The 19,349-nt window shown below is 38.4% G+C and overlaps 1 protein-coding gene across 1 annotated transcript in view; it reads right to left on the bottom strand.

Annotated features, from left to right (window-relative positions):
• Positions 1-19,349, bottom strand: part of NKAIN3 (sodium/potassium transporting ATPase interacting 3) — a 402,934-nt gene that overhangs the window by 16,020 nt on the left and 367,565 nt on the right. The window contains exon 6 of the mRNA XM_063079250.1: positions 12,853-12,913. Within this exon, the coding sequence (XP_062935320.1) occupies positions 12,853-12,913 (61 nt within the window). The remainder of the gene's footprint in view (positions 1-12,852; positions 12,914-19,349) is intronic.

The raw sequence follows: 19,349 nt of genomic DNA, 5'->3' as shown, positions 1-19,349 counted from the left end.
CCGAGTGCCAAGTATGAAGTAGGTTGAAAATCACTGGCATAAAACTGAATGCAAGGTTCCTCAAAGGCTGACTCAACATTCACTTTGTGAACTGAACATACCCAACTACTCATGACCTTCTGAGTGGTCCAGATTGTTTTCCAGGTATTCCTGAATATACTATGGTTTTTCCAATCTTTTGTGGGTATCTAAATTACATTTTCTTTGTTCCTTTCCTGGTGATGTGCCATCCTTCATACAAAGCCATGTTCACATGCTCTGAGCAGCTAACTCAAACAGTCTCTGCTTATTTTTTCTGTGCAGCTGATTGACTTTACACAGACCACTGCTTCTACTTCCTTCCGTGATTTTTTATTCATGTATCTGGCTCACTTATTAGAATGTAAAATCTCTTGGGAAAGGGACAAAATTTTGTTCATCTCTGTATCACTGAGGTCTAAAACACAGAAATTTCTCAACAGCTGTTTCTTTACTGAATGAATCAATACATAGATGAAAAATTAGCTATTTAAGCTTGTTTCAAAATCTAAAATTAAACAATAATATGTTGGATCTGGCTATAAAAAGTTTTGGATCTGGATAGGTCAGCGACCTCATAACAAAAAAAAGATATGAGAGAAATGCAGCCCAATCAAACATTTAATTGTCTATAAGAGTTGGCATCCTACCTAGAATATGAAAAGAGTACAGAATTTCATCAGGCGATATGGTTAAAGAAGTAAATGAAATGTCAACAAAGTGTTAGTCAAGCCAGATGAGAAGATATTAAAACATTTTAAAGAGCTAACAAGTATAAAAGCCAACCAAAAAGAGACTCAATAGGAGTGAAGACTTCTGTCTACTCAGATCTAATGTCACCTGAATCCTGGCGTTGTGGGCTGCTACAGTAATTACATTCACAATGTATGGAATGAGATTTCCTCTTGATCCAAAAACTATAAAAAAAGGTCTTTAAATCCATTAATGGAAAGTTAGAATCCTCTTGGAATTTAGGTCCTGCTTCCCAGATGAAAATTCCTGGACACAGCAACTTCAAATTGTTTGAGATGCTTATTTATTAGAGAAGTGTAGTTCAATACCGGAAATTGACTATACAGAGAACAAAGTAAGCCAATCCTGTAGTATTAGTACTCATTTGTAAAACCCAGAGTAGGATTTTATAATGATTGGGAGAATCTGTGTCTACTTTTTATGTAAAATTTTTGTAATTCTTAATGTAGTCAGATAGATTGTTAGATCTGACAGATTTCACCCCGTAAAAACCAATTCAAAATTTTAATTGGGTAATGGATTTTACACTTGTGAATTTAGGTTGAAAGATATGGGAAAATTTTATTAAATTTGTGTAATGTTTAAGAAAAATTGAGATTTAACTTATGTATAAGCTTATATTATTAGATTAATTAAATTCGCTGGGGTACTTTAAAAACCAGGAAATATTTTGTTTATTAGGATGAATATTTGAAGGACTGCAAAAAAGTGATACTTACAGTGAATTAATGAATGCGTGTTAAATGTTTAAGGTTGTAAATGGAACAGATTATTTAAAGGAACTTAGACCATGGAATTTAAATAGATCAAATAGTAAACGAAGGTTCAGTGGAATATTATTCAACCTTAAAAAGGAGTGAAATTCTGATACATGCAACAAATGGATGAACCTTGAAAACATTATGGTAAGTGAAATAATCCAGATGCAATAGGACAAATATTGTGTAATTGTGTTTATATGAGGTACCTAGAATAGGGAGATTCATGGAGACAGAAGAATAAAAGTTATCAAAGCTTGTGGAGAGATGAGGATGAGGAGTTATTGTTTAATGATACAGAGATTTTGTTTGGGATGATGAAAAAGTCCTGGAAATGGATAGTGGTGATGGTTGCACAACATTGTGAATGTACTTAATGCCACTAAATTGTACATTTAAAAATGTTAAAATGGTTAATGTTACACTGTGTGTATTTTACCATGATAAAAAAGAAACAACCCCCATCCCAAAAGTGATTATTAAAACCTGCTAGACTTATAAAGTACTAAATTCTATGTAGCAATTAGAGCTTAAAAAAAGCAGGTTTTAAAAATTTTGTCACTTTAAGAAATTGTTAGTGGTTTTAAACCCTAAATTGGTATAAATTTAATTTTTTGTTCAGAAAAGCCCCGTCATGAACATCAGAAAATGCACAGAGATAAAGTCCTGAAGCAACGTTGGTCTTCACCTGTTTCCCTGCACCTTTGTTGTCTCAGTTAGGAGGAAAACACAGTTAGTGGGACACCCTGGCTTCCACTTTAGCACTAGTGACAAAGAGTCTTTGTTTTCCTTAAATAAGAAAAGAAACATTTAATTTACTTTTCCAAGTAAACATATAGATGCATAAATAGAAAATGAGGTAAATATAGAGCAAAGGAAAAGAAAACAAAACTCAAGTCCAAGCCATGCACTTTTTTTCACCACATGTGACAAGATGGTATGCTTCTCGTCATTTTCACATAGCCCTCTTGCTCCATACAGGGTTTAAAATTAAATCTGCTCTTTAATTCACTAGTCTTTTGAGAGTCAGCAGATTAAGAAAGCCCAGGTAACCTCTTGAACCTTCCGGGGCATTTAGATGGAGCTACTCTGAAGTCAAAGCCCTTGTTTTGCTTGGCTGGGAGCCTCTTCCAGGAAGTGATTTCCTATACGCTTGATGCTCTTCCTGCCAGGAATGCTCTTCTCCTGGCCCTTTGCCTCTCAGGCAATTTTTCACCCTTTAGGTCTCAGCTTAAATGCCATCTCCTCAAAGAGACCTTCCCAGGCACGTAGGAGGCACTCCTATGTCTGCTGAATGACTGAAATGCTCAATTCCCGCATGAGTGACAGGAGGACTTTCTATTCAGAGGTCTCCCATCTGGGATCCCTTCACTGACAGAGCCTCTTGGGTGTTACTCAGCACCTTGTGCTTCAAAGGCACTATGACACCTTATTCTCAAGTTATGTGGTCAACTTTCCTCCAAGCAACAACTCAGCCACCCAGGCCCCTTCATCACTGTGCTCCACCATTTAATAATGTGGCCTCCAAATCCTCTATGCTTGTCTGTGTCCAACAGGTGAAAAGGGAGAGAGCATGAAGAAATGCATGTGGAAATTATTTAAGGGATGGGCCTGGAATCCACAGTCTAGAAATAATCTCATGGGACACCTAACTGCATGGAGGCTGGGACATGCGGTACAGCTGCGTGCCTGGCAGAAGACCACACAAATGGGTTTAGTGAGTAGCTGCAGTCTCTGACAGAAGCTTGTACATGGCTATTACAACATTTCTGAAAGTGGAATTAAATGAACAAGGGTTGGGAAACATTACAAGGTTTGCAGTTGATTGAACCGTGGCAAAGAAAGATGTACTCAGAACACAGAGTTAACTCTAATCTAGACCTCCTGTTCTTACAATCACAAAGAGACAGAGCAAGAGCTAGAGTGAATGGGGGGCCAGAGATGAGGGGAGAAATGAGGAAGAGGGAGGGAGCTGTTTCCTTCTATGAGGAAAAATGTGGACAAAATAAAAACAGAAAGGCTCCTTAGGTAGAATTACCTGACTTTGTACCTCATGCAATTTAGAAGGAGAGACAAAAGCTTTCTCCTCTCCCCTACTTTTCTCACATTGGCATCCAGGTCATGTGGATACTCCCTAATACCTCATTTGGGTTCCAGGTTCAAATACTGCTCCCCCAAACCCCCACTAAACTATTACTTTTACTTAGTAAAGTACTTAGTATACAGAACATGAAGACGAGTGTTCCACACATGCCTTTTATTGCTGGTTACTTGTATGACATTTCTTCAAAGGAACTATAAAATCAGAACTCCATGAAATCTTAAATATTTGGTCTAAGACCACAGCTCTTGAGAATATCATATGCCAATTTGTTATCCAAAAGGGGTAAACATCTCTTTTATTGTCTAGTCTTGCTTTAAAATGCTTCTGGTTTGTTATCTGATCTTACTTAAAATGCTTCTGTGAAAGAGTGTGAGTGTAAGCGAGGCGCTAGGCATGGCTGGTTCACACTGTAAGGACTTCATGGTAAATCACCGCTCCCAAGTAGCTGAAACGAGTGCCTCAAAACTTGTTACCTACATCGGCATCAGAAATCTGTTTAATTTGCATAAGGATATTAGAAATAATGTTTAATAGGTAAAATACGTGCTGTTCAAGAGATGGAATTGCCTGACAAAACTCAAGCGACGGGATTGCCTGGAAACCCAGAAGAGAAAACTTTCAAGATGGGAGCAGTCGACAGTGACCAAAGCTATCACTGCTAACGAACCTTGGTACGATCTAAGAGAATTTGACAATTAGGAGGTCACTGGTGGCCTGTGAGGCATTTTCAGTGACAGCACAGGACAGGAGGCCCAGCAGCAGCTGACTGACAGTGACTGGAAGTGAGTGAAGGAGCATCCGTCCATCTGGACGATGTGGAAACGTCTGGGCGTGGAGGGAAGCACGTTAGACGCGTTCCAGGTGGACAGTCAAGGGTCAGGATTTCTTTTCTTTTCTTTTCTTTTTTTTTTTGGTTTTACATAACTTTGCATATGAGCCGAGGAAAAGAGCCAGAGTGAGGAAGAAACTGGGTGGGGGTGGGGCGAGAGGATAACCAGTGACGCAAAGTGTCTACATGTGCGGGAGGGAGGGACAGAAGGCCACACAAGCCGCAGGACAGAGCGAAGGCCGCTCTTTCTACGTTGGGAAGGTGGTGACTGCAGATGGTAAAGACGGACGGTTCTGCTGGGAGAGAGCCTGGGGACTTGAGGGAATCCGTGCCTATATGCTTTTATTCTCTTTGTGACAAGGTCTTAAGAATCGAGCCTTTTTCTTTTGTTTTGTTTGAATTTCCCAAACATTCTTTTATTTTGTTAAACTTTTTTTATTGTGGTGAAATATATATAACATAAGATTTGCCATTTTAACCCTTTTTAAATGTACAATTAATTACATTCACGATGCTGTGCAGCCGTCACCTCTATTTCCAAAACTTTTCTGTCATCCTAAACAAACTCTATACCCATTTAACAATAACTCATTATTTCTTCCCCCCAGTTTCTGGTAACCTCCAATCTTCTTCTGCCTCAGAATTTTTTTCTTCTTCTTTCCTTTTTTTTTTTTTTTTAAATTTACTTTTTCTTAATTGACGCGTGATATATGCAGGGTACAATGTGGTATCTGGGGACATTGACAGTGTGGAATGACCACATCAGGGTAGTTAGTGTATCCATCACCTCAAACATTTGTCATTTCTTTGTGTTGGGAACATTCTAGGGATAAATTCATGCTCAGAGCTCAGGCCGGAAGAGGAGAAGGGTGCCAGGAACCACCTCTTTGGGCCTCAATTGCTCATTATTAAAGGATAGGGACTCTAAGGTTTCTAAAATAAGGGTCAGCTTCTCGAAGGCACTGACAACTCAAAGAATTCTTTTTTTGGCAGCTGGTCAGTAGGGAGATCAGACCCCTTGACCTTGATGTTATCAGCAGCGTGCTCTAACCAACTCAGCTAACTGGACAGCCAAATAATTCATTTTTAAGGGAACTGCAGAAGGCGCTGATGGGGAACAAGTGACAGGACCGTGTGGCGGGGTGGCCGGCTCACATGTGACATCGTGAAGTTGCATCAGGGCACGTGCTGCCCTCAGTGTCACTAAGCAGCTTAAGGACAGATGTAGAGAAATGGGGATCAGTGTAGCCTCAGGAGGACTGGCAGAGCCAGCCTTGAGGGAGGATCACAAAGGGTGGGAGGGAGGTTGGGACTAGAATATTGAATTTAGATTTAAAATGGAAACACAGGAGATCTGGGCAGGACATTGTTGGCTGCTCTGCCCCTGGGCTCCTGAATTTTATCACTAATAACCAGGATAAAACCATTGCACAGAATCCTCATAAAGTCTTTACAACCTACTTTTTTTTTTTTCTTTCTGTGCATTCAGGGTGCCATGAGGATGTGGTTTTAAAAAATTTTTCATTTGTTACTCCATTCCCTCATTATCACTTCTGGATCCCAAATCCCTCATCTTCCATTCTGTACCATCTGGATGGCAGATTCTTCATTCCTCTTTCTGATGCTGCACAGTCAGGGCTGTTGATGACAGTGAGCACCTGGGAGCTCTGCCCTGCCTGGAGCAGGGCAGTACGGGCTGTGCCTCTGCCTCTGTGAGCAGGGCAGGCCTTGGGGTGGAGGGCTTCGTTTAGGGCTCAGGCTAATGCTTCACACCCCATTACCGTAACTGGAGCAGAGAGATCAGTATGTTTTAAAACAGCTCCTGATATTGACCATTTGTAATCAATGAGGAAGAAAAGGTGACATACATGATTACACCTTGAAATCACCCCCACTTGTGGGCATCACCTATAGAACTGCTGCAGAACATCCCCAAAGAGGTGATATGATTTGTTAACAGTCACAGAACTAGATATTGGCAGTTAGGACTGTCTTCATTTAAATAATTTCTAATATCCAGCATCAAGTGGAAACACAAAAACTTAAAACCTTCTCTGGGGTGTAGGCATTATCAGCTTGCAGGTGTCAATTTTCTGTCAAAACAAGTGGAAATTTCCAGAGAATATCAGTGCACAAACCATTTATACCTTATTGAGAATTAATCAGATTTTTTTTTTCCTGTAGTACAGGGAATGGAAAGTTTAAATTTTCATAAGGAATGTGGAAAGAGATAGCAGAGATAATGTAAAGACATGGTGCATTTTTCATGCTATGTATTTTGTATAACTAACATGAATTTCCTGTGATGTTTCATATACTGAAGTAGGTCCTGGGATCCTAGGGTAACTAAGACATAATCCCTACCCTCTGTGAGTGGGGGGATGTAGCTAATTAAAAAATATATTGAACAAAGGTTCAGGAACATGCTCAGTGTCTACTGAGGCATAGGGAAGAGGATATTTGTGGGAAGATGTTGTTTGTAAGAAGAATGTTGAAGAGCATGTAGGAGCTGTTAGATACTTGAAGGGAGATGCTATGGTCTGAATGTTTGTGCCCCCCCCAAATTCAGTTATATTGAAACCTAATCTTACTGTGATGGTGTTAGGTGGTAGGATCTTTGGGAGGTGGTTTCATGAGGGTGGACTCCTCATTAATAGGATTCGTGCCCTTATGAAAGAGGCCCCAGAGAGCTGCCTTGTCCCTTCCACCATGTGAAGACACAGTGAGAAGACGACCATCTGTGAAACAGGAAGTGGGCCCACCCCAGACTCCAAATCTGCCAGTGCCTTGATCTTGGACTTCCCAGCTCAGAATTATGCAAAATAAAATTCTGTTGTTTATAAGCTACCCAGTCTCTGGTATTGTTATAGCAGCTTAAAAGAGCTAAGGCAGGAGGTAAAGATGTCTCATTTGGTGACTGACTAGATGTGGGAAGCAAGGAAGAGCCAAGAAATGTGCCAAAGTTTCTAGCTTGTGTGAAGAGTAGTCATTTATATAAGTGGAGATACAGCATAGAAAAGGAAGAGCTGTCTCCACAGTCTCTGCCACTGGAAATCCCAATCATCCTTTTGAGTCCATTTGTTCCTACGTTGATTCATTCAATAGTCACTCATTGAATATTGTATAAGGTGCCCATTATGCCAGGAAATGGGCTTGGCCCTGGAAATCATGACTTTAGAAAGTTACAGTATGTTCAACGTTTCAAAGGGGAAAACATATAACAATATATCACCGGTGCCCTAATCTAGCCTGGGGAGTGTGGGAGGCAGGTGGTCAAATGTGAGAAGAGACAGTTAAGCTGAGACCTGAAGGATGTGTATGTTAGTGGGTGGACAGACGGAGGAGGCCTCTCTCAAAGGCGTGGCATGAAAGAGCTTGGAGGATTTAGGAACAGATGTGTCTGGGGACGAGTAAGCAAGGAGAGTAGAATATACGGCTGTAGATAGTCCCTAGTCTACAGGGAAATGATAGGAGCTCTGGTTTAATGAGTTAAGCAGTAGTCTAGGTGCTACTCCACTGTCAATTTAGGGCTGACTCTGGAGATGGTTCCAGTAAAAGGGCTTCTCTCTCTTACCTCTGTGGAGAGTCCCCACTTAGTTCACTGGTTTGGGTATTTGGGTGCTTACGATATTCTTCTTAAGGAAGACAGTCTTGATAACCTACCCAAGGACTGGAATCTTGTCTCTCAGCCATAGCACTGCAGCTAGGATCCTATTCTGTGCTGCCTGACTTTCTCATGTGTGGGTTGCTAAGCTCACCATCCTGCTGGTCCCAACTCTTTGACAGTAGTACTGTCTCCTTGGCCATATTTTGCAAGGTGAGTTTACTCCCAAATGCACTCTGTGAGATCATCTACCTTCCGAATCCCAGTTTCCCAGGGATGTCTTGTCCAGGAGTCTACAAAATGAAGTTCTTGTTCTGATGTAGTATAGTGGAGTTTAATTCATCTCTCTATGTCTTGACCTTCAAAATTACTAAAAATCCATCTAATCATGTTAAAGAAATGCAGGACCTCCACTTGACCAACATGAATGTTTGCTAACTGCATCAGGCATCACATTCAATTCTAAACATATGGCAGTATGAGCTTATCAAACTTGAGGACCTGTGGGTTTTGAAATCCATTTTGAAAACAATGAGTTGCTGAGCCCAGAGAATTAATTTAAAAATGTAAATTCAACAAACGTTTCTTTATTGCATGCTATGTGCAAGGCTTTTTTCCAAGCTGTAGGGTTAGGAAAGGGAATAAAACAAAGATCCTGTCCTCATAGATCTTCTGTTTAGTGGCAAGATTAGCTAGTAATTGTACAGCTATTTGGCAGAGCCATCTCAGCCAATTAGGGGAAATGCTTCAGGTTCCAAATCTAAGCTCTGGTGAGGCTGATGGGGAAACCAGACTTTAGGATAGTTACATGCAACCAACCAGATAGTTACCAAAAGAAAATTATATGCTCTGAGAACCAGTAGATTCTTAGTGACTTACTGGTAACACTGTGACTCGTTTGAAATGCTGGCTATGACTTCAGGATCACCCTTACCTGAGTCTCTGCATTTCTCTGTCTTTGACTCTCACAGCATTCTCTTGTCCCCTCACCCTCAGATATCCATACATTGCAAAGGGCACAAAACAATGAACAGGTTTTCTATTGTGAGGATCATTCAAGCTTCTGATGCTTCCATCCCCTAGTACCTGGCCTTGTGGTCACTTTACTTCTCGAAGACTTCCCCATACATTATACATCAAGAAAGAGAAATCTGGAAATTAATATTCAAACTAGTCAATGTCTTTCCCATCAGATTCTGTATTAAATCATTCAGAGACAGGGTTTTAAAAAATTTCCCAGTCCCATCATAATTATGGTAATATCACCTTATTCTCTTAGGAGATCATGCGCAGACAGGCAGCTGCACAAACACTAGCCAGCAGGAAGCCTTAGGAACATCAGAGACATGGGATGTTTCTCCAGTAGTCGTGCTTCCTCCCAATGAAAAGTTCCCCAAAAGTGCACTAGCAGGGGTCAAACGGTTGTATACAGATTTTGAGCTTTTCAATGTAAAATATTGAGCCCACATCCGAAGGGTTTATTTCCTTTTCAAAAACAGGGTTTTCATACTTTTCTCTCCCACCATTCAACATATATGAGGGTACTTCAAAAAGGTGGTGAAAAGATTTGTATTATCTTTCAATTCTTTTTTTTTTTTTTTTCTTCAAATCTAAAGTTCCCTTATGCCAGAGGAGAACCCATGGTGAAATTTTAAACAGAGTCAGTGATAATCTTTCAAATCTATTTTTCTATGAACTTTTTGAAGTAGCCTTGTACAACCCAAACTAGCCTTTGTGAGCCCCAATAAATGTTTCAGTTGCAATTTGAAAAAGCCTCTGAAAAAGCTGGGAAATATTTATGCAAGTTAAATACTATTTTCCAGCATATTTTGCCTCGCCTCCACACTTCCCTGAATTAAAGACATTCTTTTCAGTGTCTGACAAGATAGTTACAAGCTGACAATTTTGTTTCCATCAGTAGATGATTCACAAACAAGATGTTGACAGATTTTTATGACTGCAGATTCTAAAGATCCTAGTCTAACAAAGGTTCATAAGATTGATAGATATATATCAAAAAAGAAATAAAAAATGGAAGGAAGAGATACGAATAGGCTTTTTCATTAGAACAAATGATGGAAAGCATTGACCCACCTCTCACTCTGCCTTTTGTGAGCTTTTTATTTCATTGTCTTTGACCTGCAATCATAATCTTTATAAGAAATAGTTGGTAAATGAGTCTGAGAGGTAACTAAGAAGATGCATGCCCAGAAAAAATAAATGTTTTCTCAAGCATTTATTACCCTTCAGAAATATTCCCAAAGAACCACTTAAGCAATGCAGAGAGAGGTGGAGGCTGTTATTAATTTTTAAGGCTGGCTGACAGCTTTCAGTCCAAAAACAAGGCTTAACTTTGCATTTTGAATAATGCAGAGATTTTCATGAGTTAGAATAGGGATCAAAATTATAAATGACATATTGTCTGCCAAAATACTGTGGCATTACATTATATTAGCAGTTACCTTTCAGAATAAGCTATCCAGAAGTATATGCAGACAAATTGGAAAGCTACTAGTACTGTTTCCTTATTTTACATGTAAATTTTGGAAAAACAATTCAAAGAACAATTCTTCCTGACTGTGGGCTGGCAATGTCACATCCAAAGGGCAGTTCATTATTGCACCTGAAAGCCAAATGTTGGCACAGATTGTACTAGTCTGTGTGATTGTTGCACTTGGATTCAGAAACTGCTTTTTGCTCACATCTGCCATCTGAAAACCCTGAGACAATTTAATTATATCTGTACTTTTGATTCCTACTTCTTTCAATAAAAAATGTAAATTTATCCTCCCTTGAGAACTACCAGACTAAAAGATTTGTGATTACTTTTCGTTGTTCTCTCTCTTCCAGTGGATTCTCATATTAAGTTGGTCCTGGGCATGTTTTCTTTGTTTTGAGCACCCGAGGCTCATTCTGACTGTAAGTGTTGTTTGAATTGATGGCAACTACAGATGTCTCTTGGTAACTTAATATATGACCCTAATAACAAAGACTAGAATTAAACCATTAATACAATAGGCTGCTAGCAGCTGCTTCAATCTCAGTTTGATGGACATTAAAATAGCTGATTCAGAGATTTCTATAGAGAAACTTAAGCTAATTAAAGACATCAAATGGAACTACAATATCTGCCAGTAGCAACACACTCCATATATACTGACATTATTACTCTGAAAGAAGGTTGATAGAAGGTCAAAGAAACATTCATCCAGTTTAATGAGCCTTTTATTTTGTATGTCATTTTGTTTTGCTTCCAATGGAAAGTCTCAAGGAAAAGTCTTTTACACATTTGTTCTACTAGATAACAGAAGACTATTGATTGATCTGCCTTTTCTCCCACTATAGCGTGGGACTGAGCACTGGTATCTTTTGAGTGTCTCCAAACATTTCAGTGAGGAGGTAAAGAAAGAGAATTTTTTTTTTTTTGGTACCTACTCAAAAGTACATTAAAAGACATTTGGCTGTAACAATTTTTTGAAATATTTAATCAGCCCCAAACCAATAACTTCCTTTGGAACCCAATTCCAGTTAAAATTGTTCAAAATTTCCTAAACACTGCTTTGGTTATGCAGCCTGTCTTAGCTGTCAGGCAGAAGCATGCTGCTAACTTTCCATACATTAACTTTATCAGATTGTGGAACTGTTAATGGAACTCCTGAAAATATAATTTTTGAAGTTAACCTGAAAGTAAGAAGTGTTATAATTACAACTGTACTTTTGCAGTGTCAAAAACATTTGGGTTCATCTAGCATAAAAAAAAAAGTTCCCCAAACTAAGCATAAAATATACGATGCAGTGCCTTTGCATGTTTTCATTGCCTTATACATTTAATCTCAGGATCTAATATTTCTTCCCTTTGGTTAAATAGAGATGAGATCCCGTTGCCAACTGGTGTATTTCACGCACTGCATCTATTTGGTGGGGAGCATTTATCAGACCCCTTTAAAGTCGTGCTTTAGGAAGAAGTTATAATGTCTAGCTACTTATCCTCAGCGTCCATTTTACAATTCAGACAGTAACTGCACAAATATAACCAAGTTTCTGGTTTGGTTAGGTGTGATTTGTTGATCTAAAATAATTTATTTTTTTAAAAATGAATTAAATTATTCTTTGGTATTACATGAACCCACAACAGTGTTTTGCCAGGAAATGCCTTATATGTTAGCGAGTGCTCAATAAATTCCATGTGTTGATTTATGTTGCTAGATCTCTATCATATAGCTTCACAGGTGATAATGTCTTTCACTTGGATGTTCTGCTAAAACATTGCTTAGCTTCCATGGGTCCCATTAATTCTTTTTTAGCATCTTTTGTATTTTTTTTACATCTCATTTTGAAGGATGCAATTTTTAGTTTTCTCATAGCATTTTATATAGTTAATATACACATATCTTGCTGTAATATATTCTTGTATTGATTTTATTACTATTAATCAGACTTCAGAATTCTGCCACCAACATACTTACAAATGGTGATGGATAAAACAACCCCTGATTCTGCAGCATGATGTTTAGGTCTCTGATGAAAAGTTACTAAGACATAACATGGCAGCAGTCTCTAGGCTTCAACTCTCTGTGTATGCTCCCAATCAACTTGAATCGAGATCTTCAATATTTAGTGTCACCTTATTTGTGTGCAGTTTAGCTTGTCAACTTTTGATTGTAACTTTACTATGCTGAGATCAATCATCTTAGATTCCAAATATGGAAGATTTCATAGCCCTGGTAATGATTAGTTTGGGAAGCTATATCTCAGCCAAAATGAACCCACAGATAACAGTACTTACAGGTGTCCTCTTCTTCCATGGAAATACTGATCACGTAACAGGCATACACAAAACCAACCAACTGCAAAGGAGAAAAAATACATACGTTAAGAAACTATGCAAGATGTCTATAATCAAAGAGCCTATTTAACTCAATAGATAAAGAATATATAGTAGTAATTTTCATAAATTTGTATTAGAAAAAATCTTGTTTTTAAATAACAGCTGTGGTTTAAAAGAGCCTTCTCATAGCTTTAATAGCTTTCTAAAATATACACAGGAATGGGAAAAAACACAATTTCACTTAGACTTTGATTTGGGCTTTGCAGTTCTTAAATTTTAAAATCAGTACAAATTATTCAGAACATGTATTTTAAAGTTTTGATTATTTACAGGGCAATTTGTACTAGCATTCATTTTTACTACAACTGTTTTAATGTTTAACAGCTACAAAAAGAATCAAAACATGTCGCTTATAAATTAAATACCAGTTCTCTATTTAATTATTTAAAATACTCTAAGAATGTAAATTCTATTTAGTTACTAAATTGTTTTGTTAATTATGTAATTATCAGTGCATTAACTTTCCAGTGATTAGTTAGTGGTAAAATACAATGGAAGAGATAATTTATACTTTGGATACTAGTGGGTCAGAGAATAAACACAGGTGCAGAGTGCAGCATTTCTAGCTTTTCATACGGTTTCCCACACTTCTTGCACTGAGAAGATGATTTTTATTCTATGGAGCCAGAGGCACTGCAATTCCTGGAGGACAAAATTGTCAGTGAATCTAGTCTAGTCTAAAATTACTCTGAATACTTTGATAGGTATGAAAAATAGACACCTCAATAAGCTGTTACAGTCTAGCTTCTTGCCTTTCTCTCTATTGTTTCCTCCCCGTACCCCCATTATAAAATAACATTTGAAAAGGAAACTTTTCTGATTGTTCTGGTGTCAAAGGCTATAGTTCCCAATGCAGAGAAGAGTATGTCTGGGGTTTCCGACTGCTCATGCGGATTAGGACCCTGAGCCTGTAATCAACCTCAAGAGCATCTACACAAAGGCCAAGAAGCGCTGAGAGGCTGAGTGGTTAGTAAGTGAGGTCTTACAAGACAGACTTTTAGAGAGAACTGCCGGAGGCTTAATGGGTCCTGTTACCCACAGGGCACCTCTCCTCGCCTCTTCTACAGCCAAGCGAGGAGGTGCTTCAGAGTAGCACTTGGGGAGCTTGAAGTTTCTTGTGCTTTGGGGAACGTGAGGGCTTGGGATGTGACTCACACTTGGGAGAGTTAAAAGACAAGGGGCTGTGGCTAGAGGTGCTTCTGGTTGCAATGTGAAGAGACAGGATGGGTGGGCTTGGCAGGGCAGGGCTGTGTATGTGTGCCCTTAGACAAGGAGCAAAGCCTCTGAAGAGACCTCCTGTGCTGTTCTGGAGTTGAATTCCACCTGAGAGGACTTCCTGCCAGAGGCAGGTGACCTCAGAGGGAGGATGCTGGTACTTCGGATATGGAATATGCTATGGATTGGATGTCCCCCCCACAAGCTCGTTGGAGCTTGATCCCCACTGTGACAGTGTTAAAAGGGTGGAAAATCCTATTATGATCATTGAAAGGTGGGGCCTTGAAAGGGTGATTAGATTGTGAGGACCACCCCTAGTGAATGGATTAATCCATTGATGGACTAATGTTGCCATGCGTGCAGTTCTGAGGGCTTCAAAAGGAGAGCATGTGAGAAGTGCTCTCTCTCTCTCTCTCTGTCAGCCATTTTGCCATGTGATACCCTGTGTCATGGTAGAGCCACTGCCACCAAGGCCATCACCAGATGTGTTCCCTGGACTTTTGACTTCCCGCTCTCTGAAACTGTAAGCAGTATATATTGTTTCTTTACAAATGATCCAGTTTCAGGTATTTCTGTTATAAGCAACAGAAATGAACGAACACAGCAGGCCAGAAGGGGTGTTACGTGGCCAGCCAGGGAGGCTGATTATTCAGAGAAACCAGTGAGGATGCTAGAGGGGGTAGGGTGGGATTCTGAAGAACCCACGAAAGCATCCCACAAGAGTATCAGCATGTGGGAAACTTCACACAGAGAGGATTCCCTGCCAGATTACAACAAAACAAGTCATGTTACAACTTTGTTCCTACCTCTCCTCCACTCCCCTTCCACTTCATCCCTGCAACAACCCAAAAGAGTGACAGAAATGGAGTGAGCAGAGGAGAAAGCAGCTGTATGTCCATTCCTCACTGCAGATCTGCAGTCTGAAATCAGGCCCAAGCCGAGAAGGAGAGTTTTTGAGTGGGTGAGAGTCTACACTGTCCTGGACTGGACCATTTAATATCTATGATGGATCAAAAGAGCTGTAAATTCTGCTTGAAATATGATCCAAAGGGTGAGCTAGAGCAAGGCCATAGAGTGTACTTGAAGGGGCAGTGGGAGAAAGAATAAAATTGACTTTTCTACTGAATCTAGCATATTCTGCTTCTTGGTGGGCTCTCTCTTAGGGGTGTGTGTGTGCATGTGTGTGTGTATGTGTGTGTGCGTACCCCCACATGTGCATATGCGTTAATCAAGAACTCTCTTGTATCGGTTTTCTGTTGCTGCTATAACAAATTGCCACAGACTTAGTGGCTTAAAACAACATAAATGTATGAGGGTACTTCAAAAAGTTCATGGAAAAATAGAATTAGAAGATAATATGAATCTTTACATAACTTTGTGAAATACCCTCATATTATCTTAATGTTCTGGAGGTCAGAAGTCTGAAATGGGCCTTATTGGACTAAAATCAAGGTGTCAGCAGGGCTGCACTCCTGGAAACCTGGCAAAGTGTGTGTTCTTGCTTTTTCTAGCTTCTAGAGATACCTGACTTCCTTGGCTTCCAGCTCTCTCCTGCGTCTTCAAGGCCAGCAACATCGGGCCCTTTCATGCTGCCATCCCTCTAGTTCTTCCTCTTCTGCCTCCCTGTTCTACTTTTGAGAATGCTGGTGATTATGCTGTATCTACCTACCTAGAATATCTAAGACAATTTTCTCATAACAGGGCCACCAGGTTATCACCCTTAATTCCATTTGCAACCTTAATTAATTCCGCTTTGTCATACACAGCAATTTATTCACAGGTTCTGAAGATTAGGAGGTGGAAATCTTTTGGGATCTATTATTCTGCTTACCATATTTGTGAACTTATAATTTAGGCTTTCAACAGGCTCACTGCATAATTTATGCCACAGTGGAGATGGAGGAATGATATTAAGTAAATTACTTAAGTTTCAACGTACGTAGTATGATGACAACATCCTGAATTTTTTTTTAAGAAAGAAAAGGCAACTTTGAGAAGTCACACTGCTTATCAATCCATTCCTCTCACAATTGCCATCTTTTAATACTGGGAAAAAAAACCCTACTATCATCATTTTGATGTTTGTACATCTAATCCATGCTTTTATACCTTTACTACAAATAGATATCCTAAAAGCAGAACATAATTATTTTAAACAGCACTTATTTCAAATAGTTTTCTTGATAATTTCAAATTTGGGGAGTATTATTGTCTTTTCACTTTGATTAGGTCATCATCCTTTTTATCTTATGTTGTACCTGACAGAGGGCTTATACTAAGAGGATATATGTCAGCTCTGCTATTTAAAAGAAAAAATCATGCATGTGTTTGTAATTAGTTTTATCTTCAACCAATGGATTTTTGCAGGAAAACATCTAACACCGCTTGAAATTTTGTGAGCATTTGTTTTCTAAAAAAACAGAGAATATAATCTGTAAATTGACTTACCCCAGCACACAGATTGTAACTCATCTTGATACACACAACACGAATGTCACTGTTAATCCCATCACACTGTGGAGTGCCTGTACTCCACAGGCTACTGCTAGTACCTCAGGACCACGTGTGACCTTTTGACGTGTAGGCCTAGTGAGGCTACCAATGTTAAACCATAAGTCAGATATTGTTAAAAGTTAACTTTTCCTAGGTTTTTAGATAAAAATAAATATAAAAAGATGTACCATTTCATTCCCTTGCTCCCATGGAGTATTTTGTGCACATCTTTAGATGCACGTGTTCTACATTGGGTTATCTTGTGTACCTCTTCAAATGCATATGCCCTACTTTGGAGAACTTGCTTGGAAGATGATCCCTTTGCTTAAAAACTAGTTTAATGAGTTCTGGTGACATCAGTTCTAGTGACATAAACATTGATAGATCAGATTTGTTTTGAACCCTAAAGAGCTAGGTCAAGTTGCAGCCAAACTGATCGAGAGTCTCTTCCTATCCAGTGTGACTAAAATGACTGGCATTTTAGGTCTCTTATAGTAGCACTGCAAAGAAGGAGAAGGGTTGTAGCAGAATGAATGAATCATGCTATAGATGAAAAATTTCTGAATTAGTTATATTGTTTTGCATACAGACAGAAGTTTAGATGTTGCATTGCTCATTCTGTCTTGGAAGTTGCTTATGGATAGTAAGCTTATAGTTACTTGATAGCTTTCATATTTCAATATTTTTTCTCCACAGCAAACTCAGGTAAGTTAAATCTCACAACTCACTATTTTTTAAATCTATTTAGGTGAGAAGTAAACAAAGATACATAAAAATATTTCAATTGAGTCCTATAATACTTTTCTACTGTAAAGCTAAGGCTCCCATGGTAGTTCCGAGCTACCGTGAATATCATTTTTCTACTGTACTAACAGACTATATTTTTTCAGAAAAATTATAACACTTCTACCTATACCTTTATGTTGATTTAAAGTAAGCTAAATTATTATTTTGTCTTTATTGATACCTTTTGAGGTGAGAATAAGGTCTAAATATATATTAACATATTGCTAGCTTCTTTGACATATTTTGGTGAGTTCTAATATTGGCTCACTCAATTTGGCATGCCTGGGTCTATCAGCATTTATTGTATAAGTACCGCGCGCTAACCGATTGCGCCACTGGAGCTCCCATCAGCATTTATTGGTAGGTCCATCAGCATTTATTGGTTGGTTCATTGGCATTTACTGGAAGAAAGGCCAGAGGATTGATGAGAAGGCCCCTGGAGAGCAAACTCAGTTCTGCTGAAACACTGTTCTCACATGTCAATATGTAGAGTAAATTTGATGAAGGTGAGCCTAGAAGGTGAAACCCAGCAGGTGACCATTTTCTCTCGAAAAAAATCTCATCCTGATAGAGAAACCTACTTAACTCTACACCACTCACTTCTAGTTTGCTTTCTAGTTGCTTTAAGAGACTTGGGAAATATTAACTGCTAATAATTAGCTGCTAATAGCTTTGTTACAAATTTATACATTTAAGGATATAATTCTAACCAACCTTTAAGGAATCTTAATAATATTAAATACAATTTTATTTTTTGAAGAAAACTTTTATATGATTCTAATACAAACTTTCTTCTAAAGAGAAAAAGGTTGACCAGATGGCTAACACCGAAAAATAAATGCAAGTGTTGTCTTGATTATATCATTCAAGTAAGTGCAGTTGAAATTCAAGGAAAGGTTTGGGGTAGCATGAGACATTGAGCAAGTTAGAAGTAATGCATAAGAAGATATCATAGATGAACACATATGAAGACAATAGAGAGCCAGTTCCTTGGATTATTGCTCTCTATTGCCTTCATATGTATTTTCTCTATTGCCTTCCTATTGTCTTCTCTATCTATGAAGACATATGAAGGCAATAGAGATGATATGTATTTACTTAAGCTGTATATAGTGTTCCCTATAAGTTTAAGGCCATGGATTATGCTAAAAGTAATGGGTTAACTGTGTTTTCTGATAAGATTCATTGCCTATGTGCTGAAGAGAACTAGTCAATTTACTCATTTTTCCATTTCCAAATAAACTGTCTTTAAATTTACAGAAATTAAAGTAAGGTTCTTAATCATAGTGACAGCAACTGAAAATTTTCCACTGAAAATTTTCTTACTGATGAAAGGTTGGAATGCATAATTTAAAAATAACTGAGCAATGTATAGTAACAAAAAAATTGTCAGATCCAATTTTTCACTAATGGATCTTAATATTGTCTCAATAGATGGCATGAAAGGAATTTTGGCCAGGTAATTGAAATATACAGTACCATTAACTGGAAACAATAAGATTAAGACATGCCATACTGTAAATATGAGATCATTCTCCAGGCCCTCAAACAGAATTTGCTAGCCATAATCTCAATATTAATATGAATGAATTAATTAAAATATTTCCTTTTACTTTTGCTTTATTGATGGGCACACTAATAAAATATTTATTCCAAAAATTACTTTTGCTACCGTGATTAACCAAACTGCTGTTTAATTAATGATCTTATTCTCACGAGAACCTGTCTAGACATCATGTTAATTATCAATTTGTAGATGGCCAATTGTTGCGTAATTCTTAGTTTCCCAGAATATGACTTGAAATAGTCCCTGTGGCTTTCTGCTTGTCTACAAGAAAGGGAATAAAATGCATTCTTGCCAATAGCAAAGTAAATAACATCAACATAATAATCCTGAGTAT

The sequence above is a fragment of the Cynocephalus volans genome, chromosome 15 (genome assembly GCF_027409185.1).
Source record: "Cynocephalus volans isolate mCynVol1 chromosome 15, mCynVol1.pri, whole genome shotgun sequence".
Classification (NCBI taxonomy): domain Eukaryota; kingdom Metazoa; phylum Chordata; class Mammalia; order Dermoptera; family Cynocephalidae; genus Cynocephalus; species Cynocephalus volans.
The sequence above is the reverse complement of the archived record's forward strand: the minus strand, read 5'-3'. Positions and strand labels throughout refer to the sequence as shown.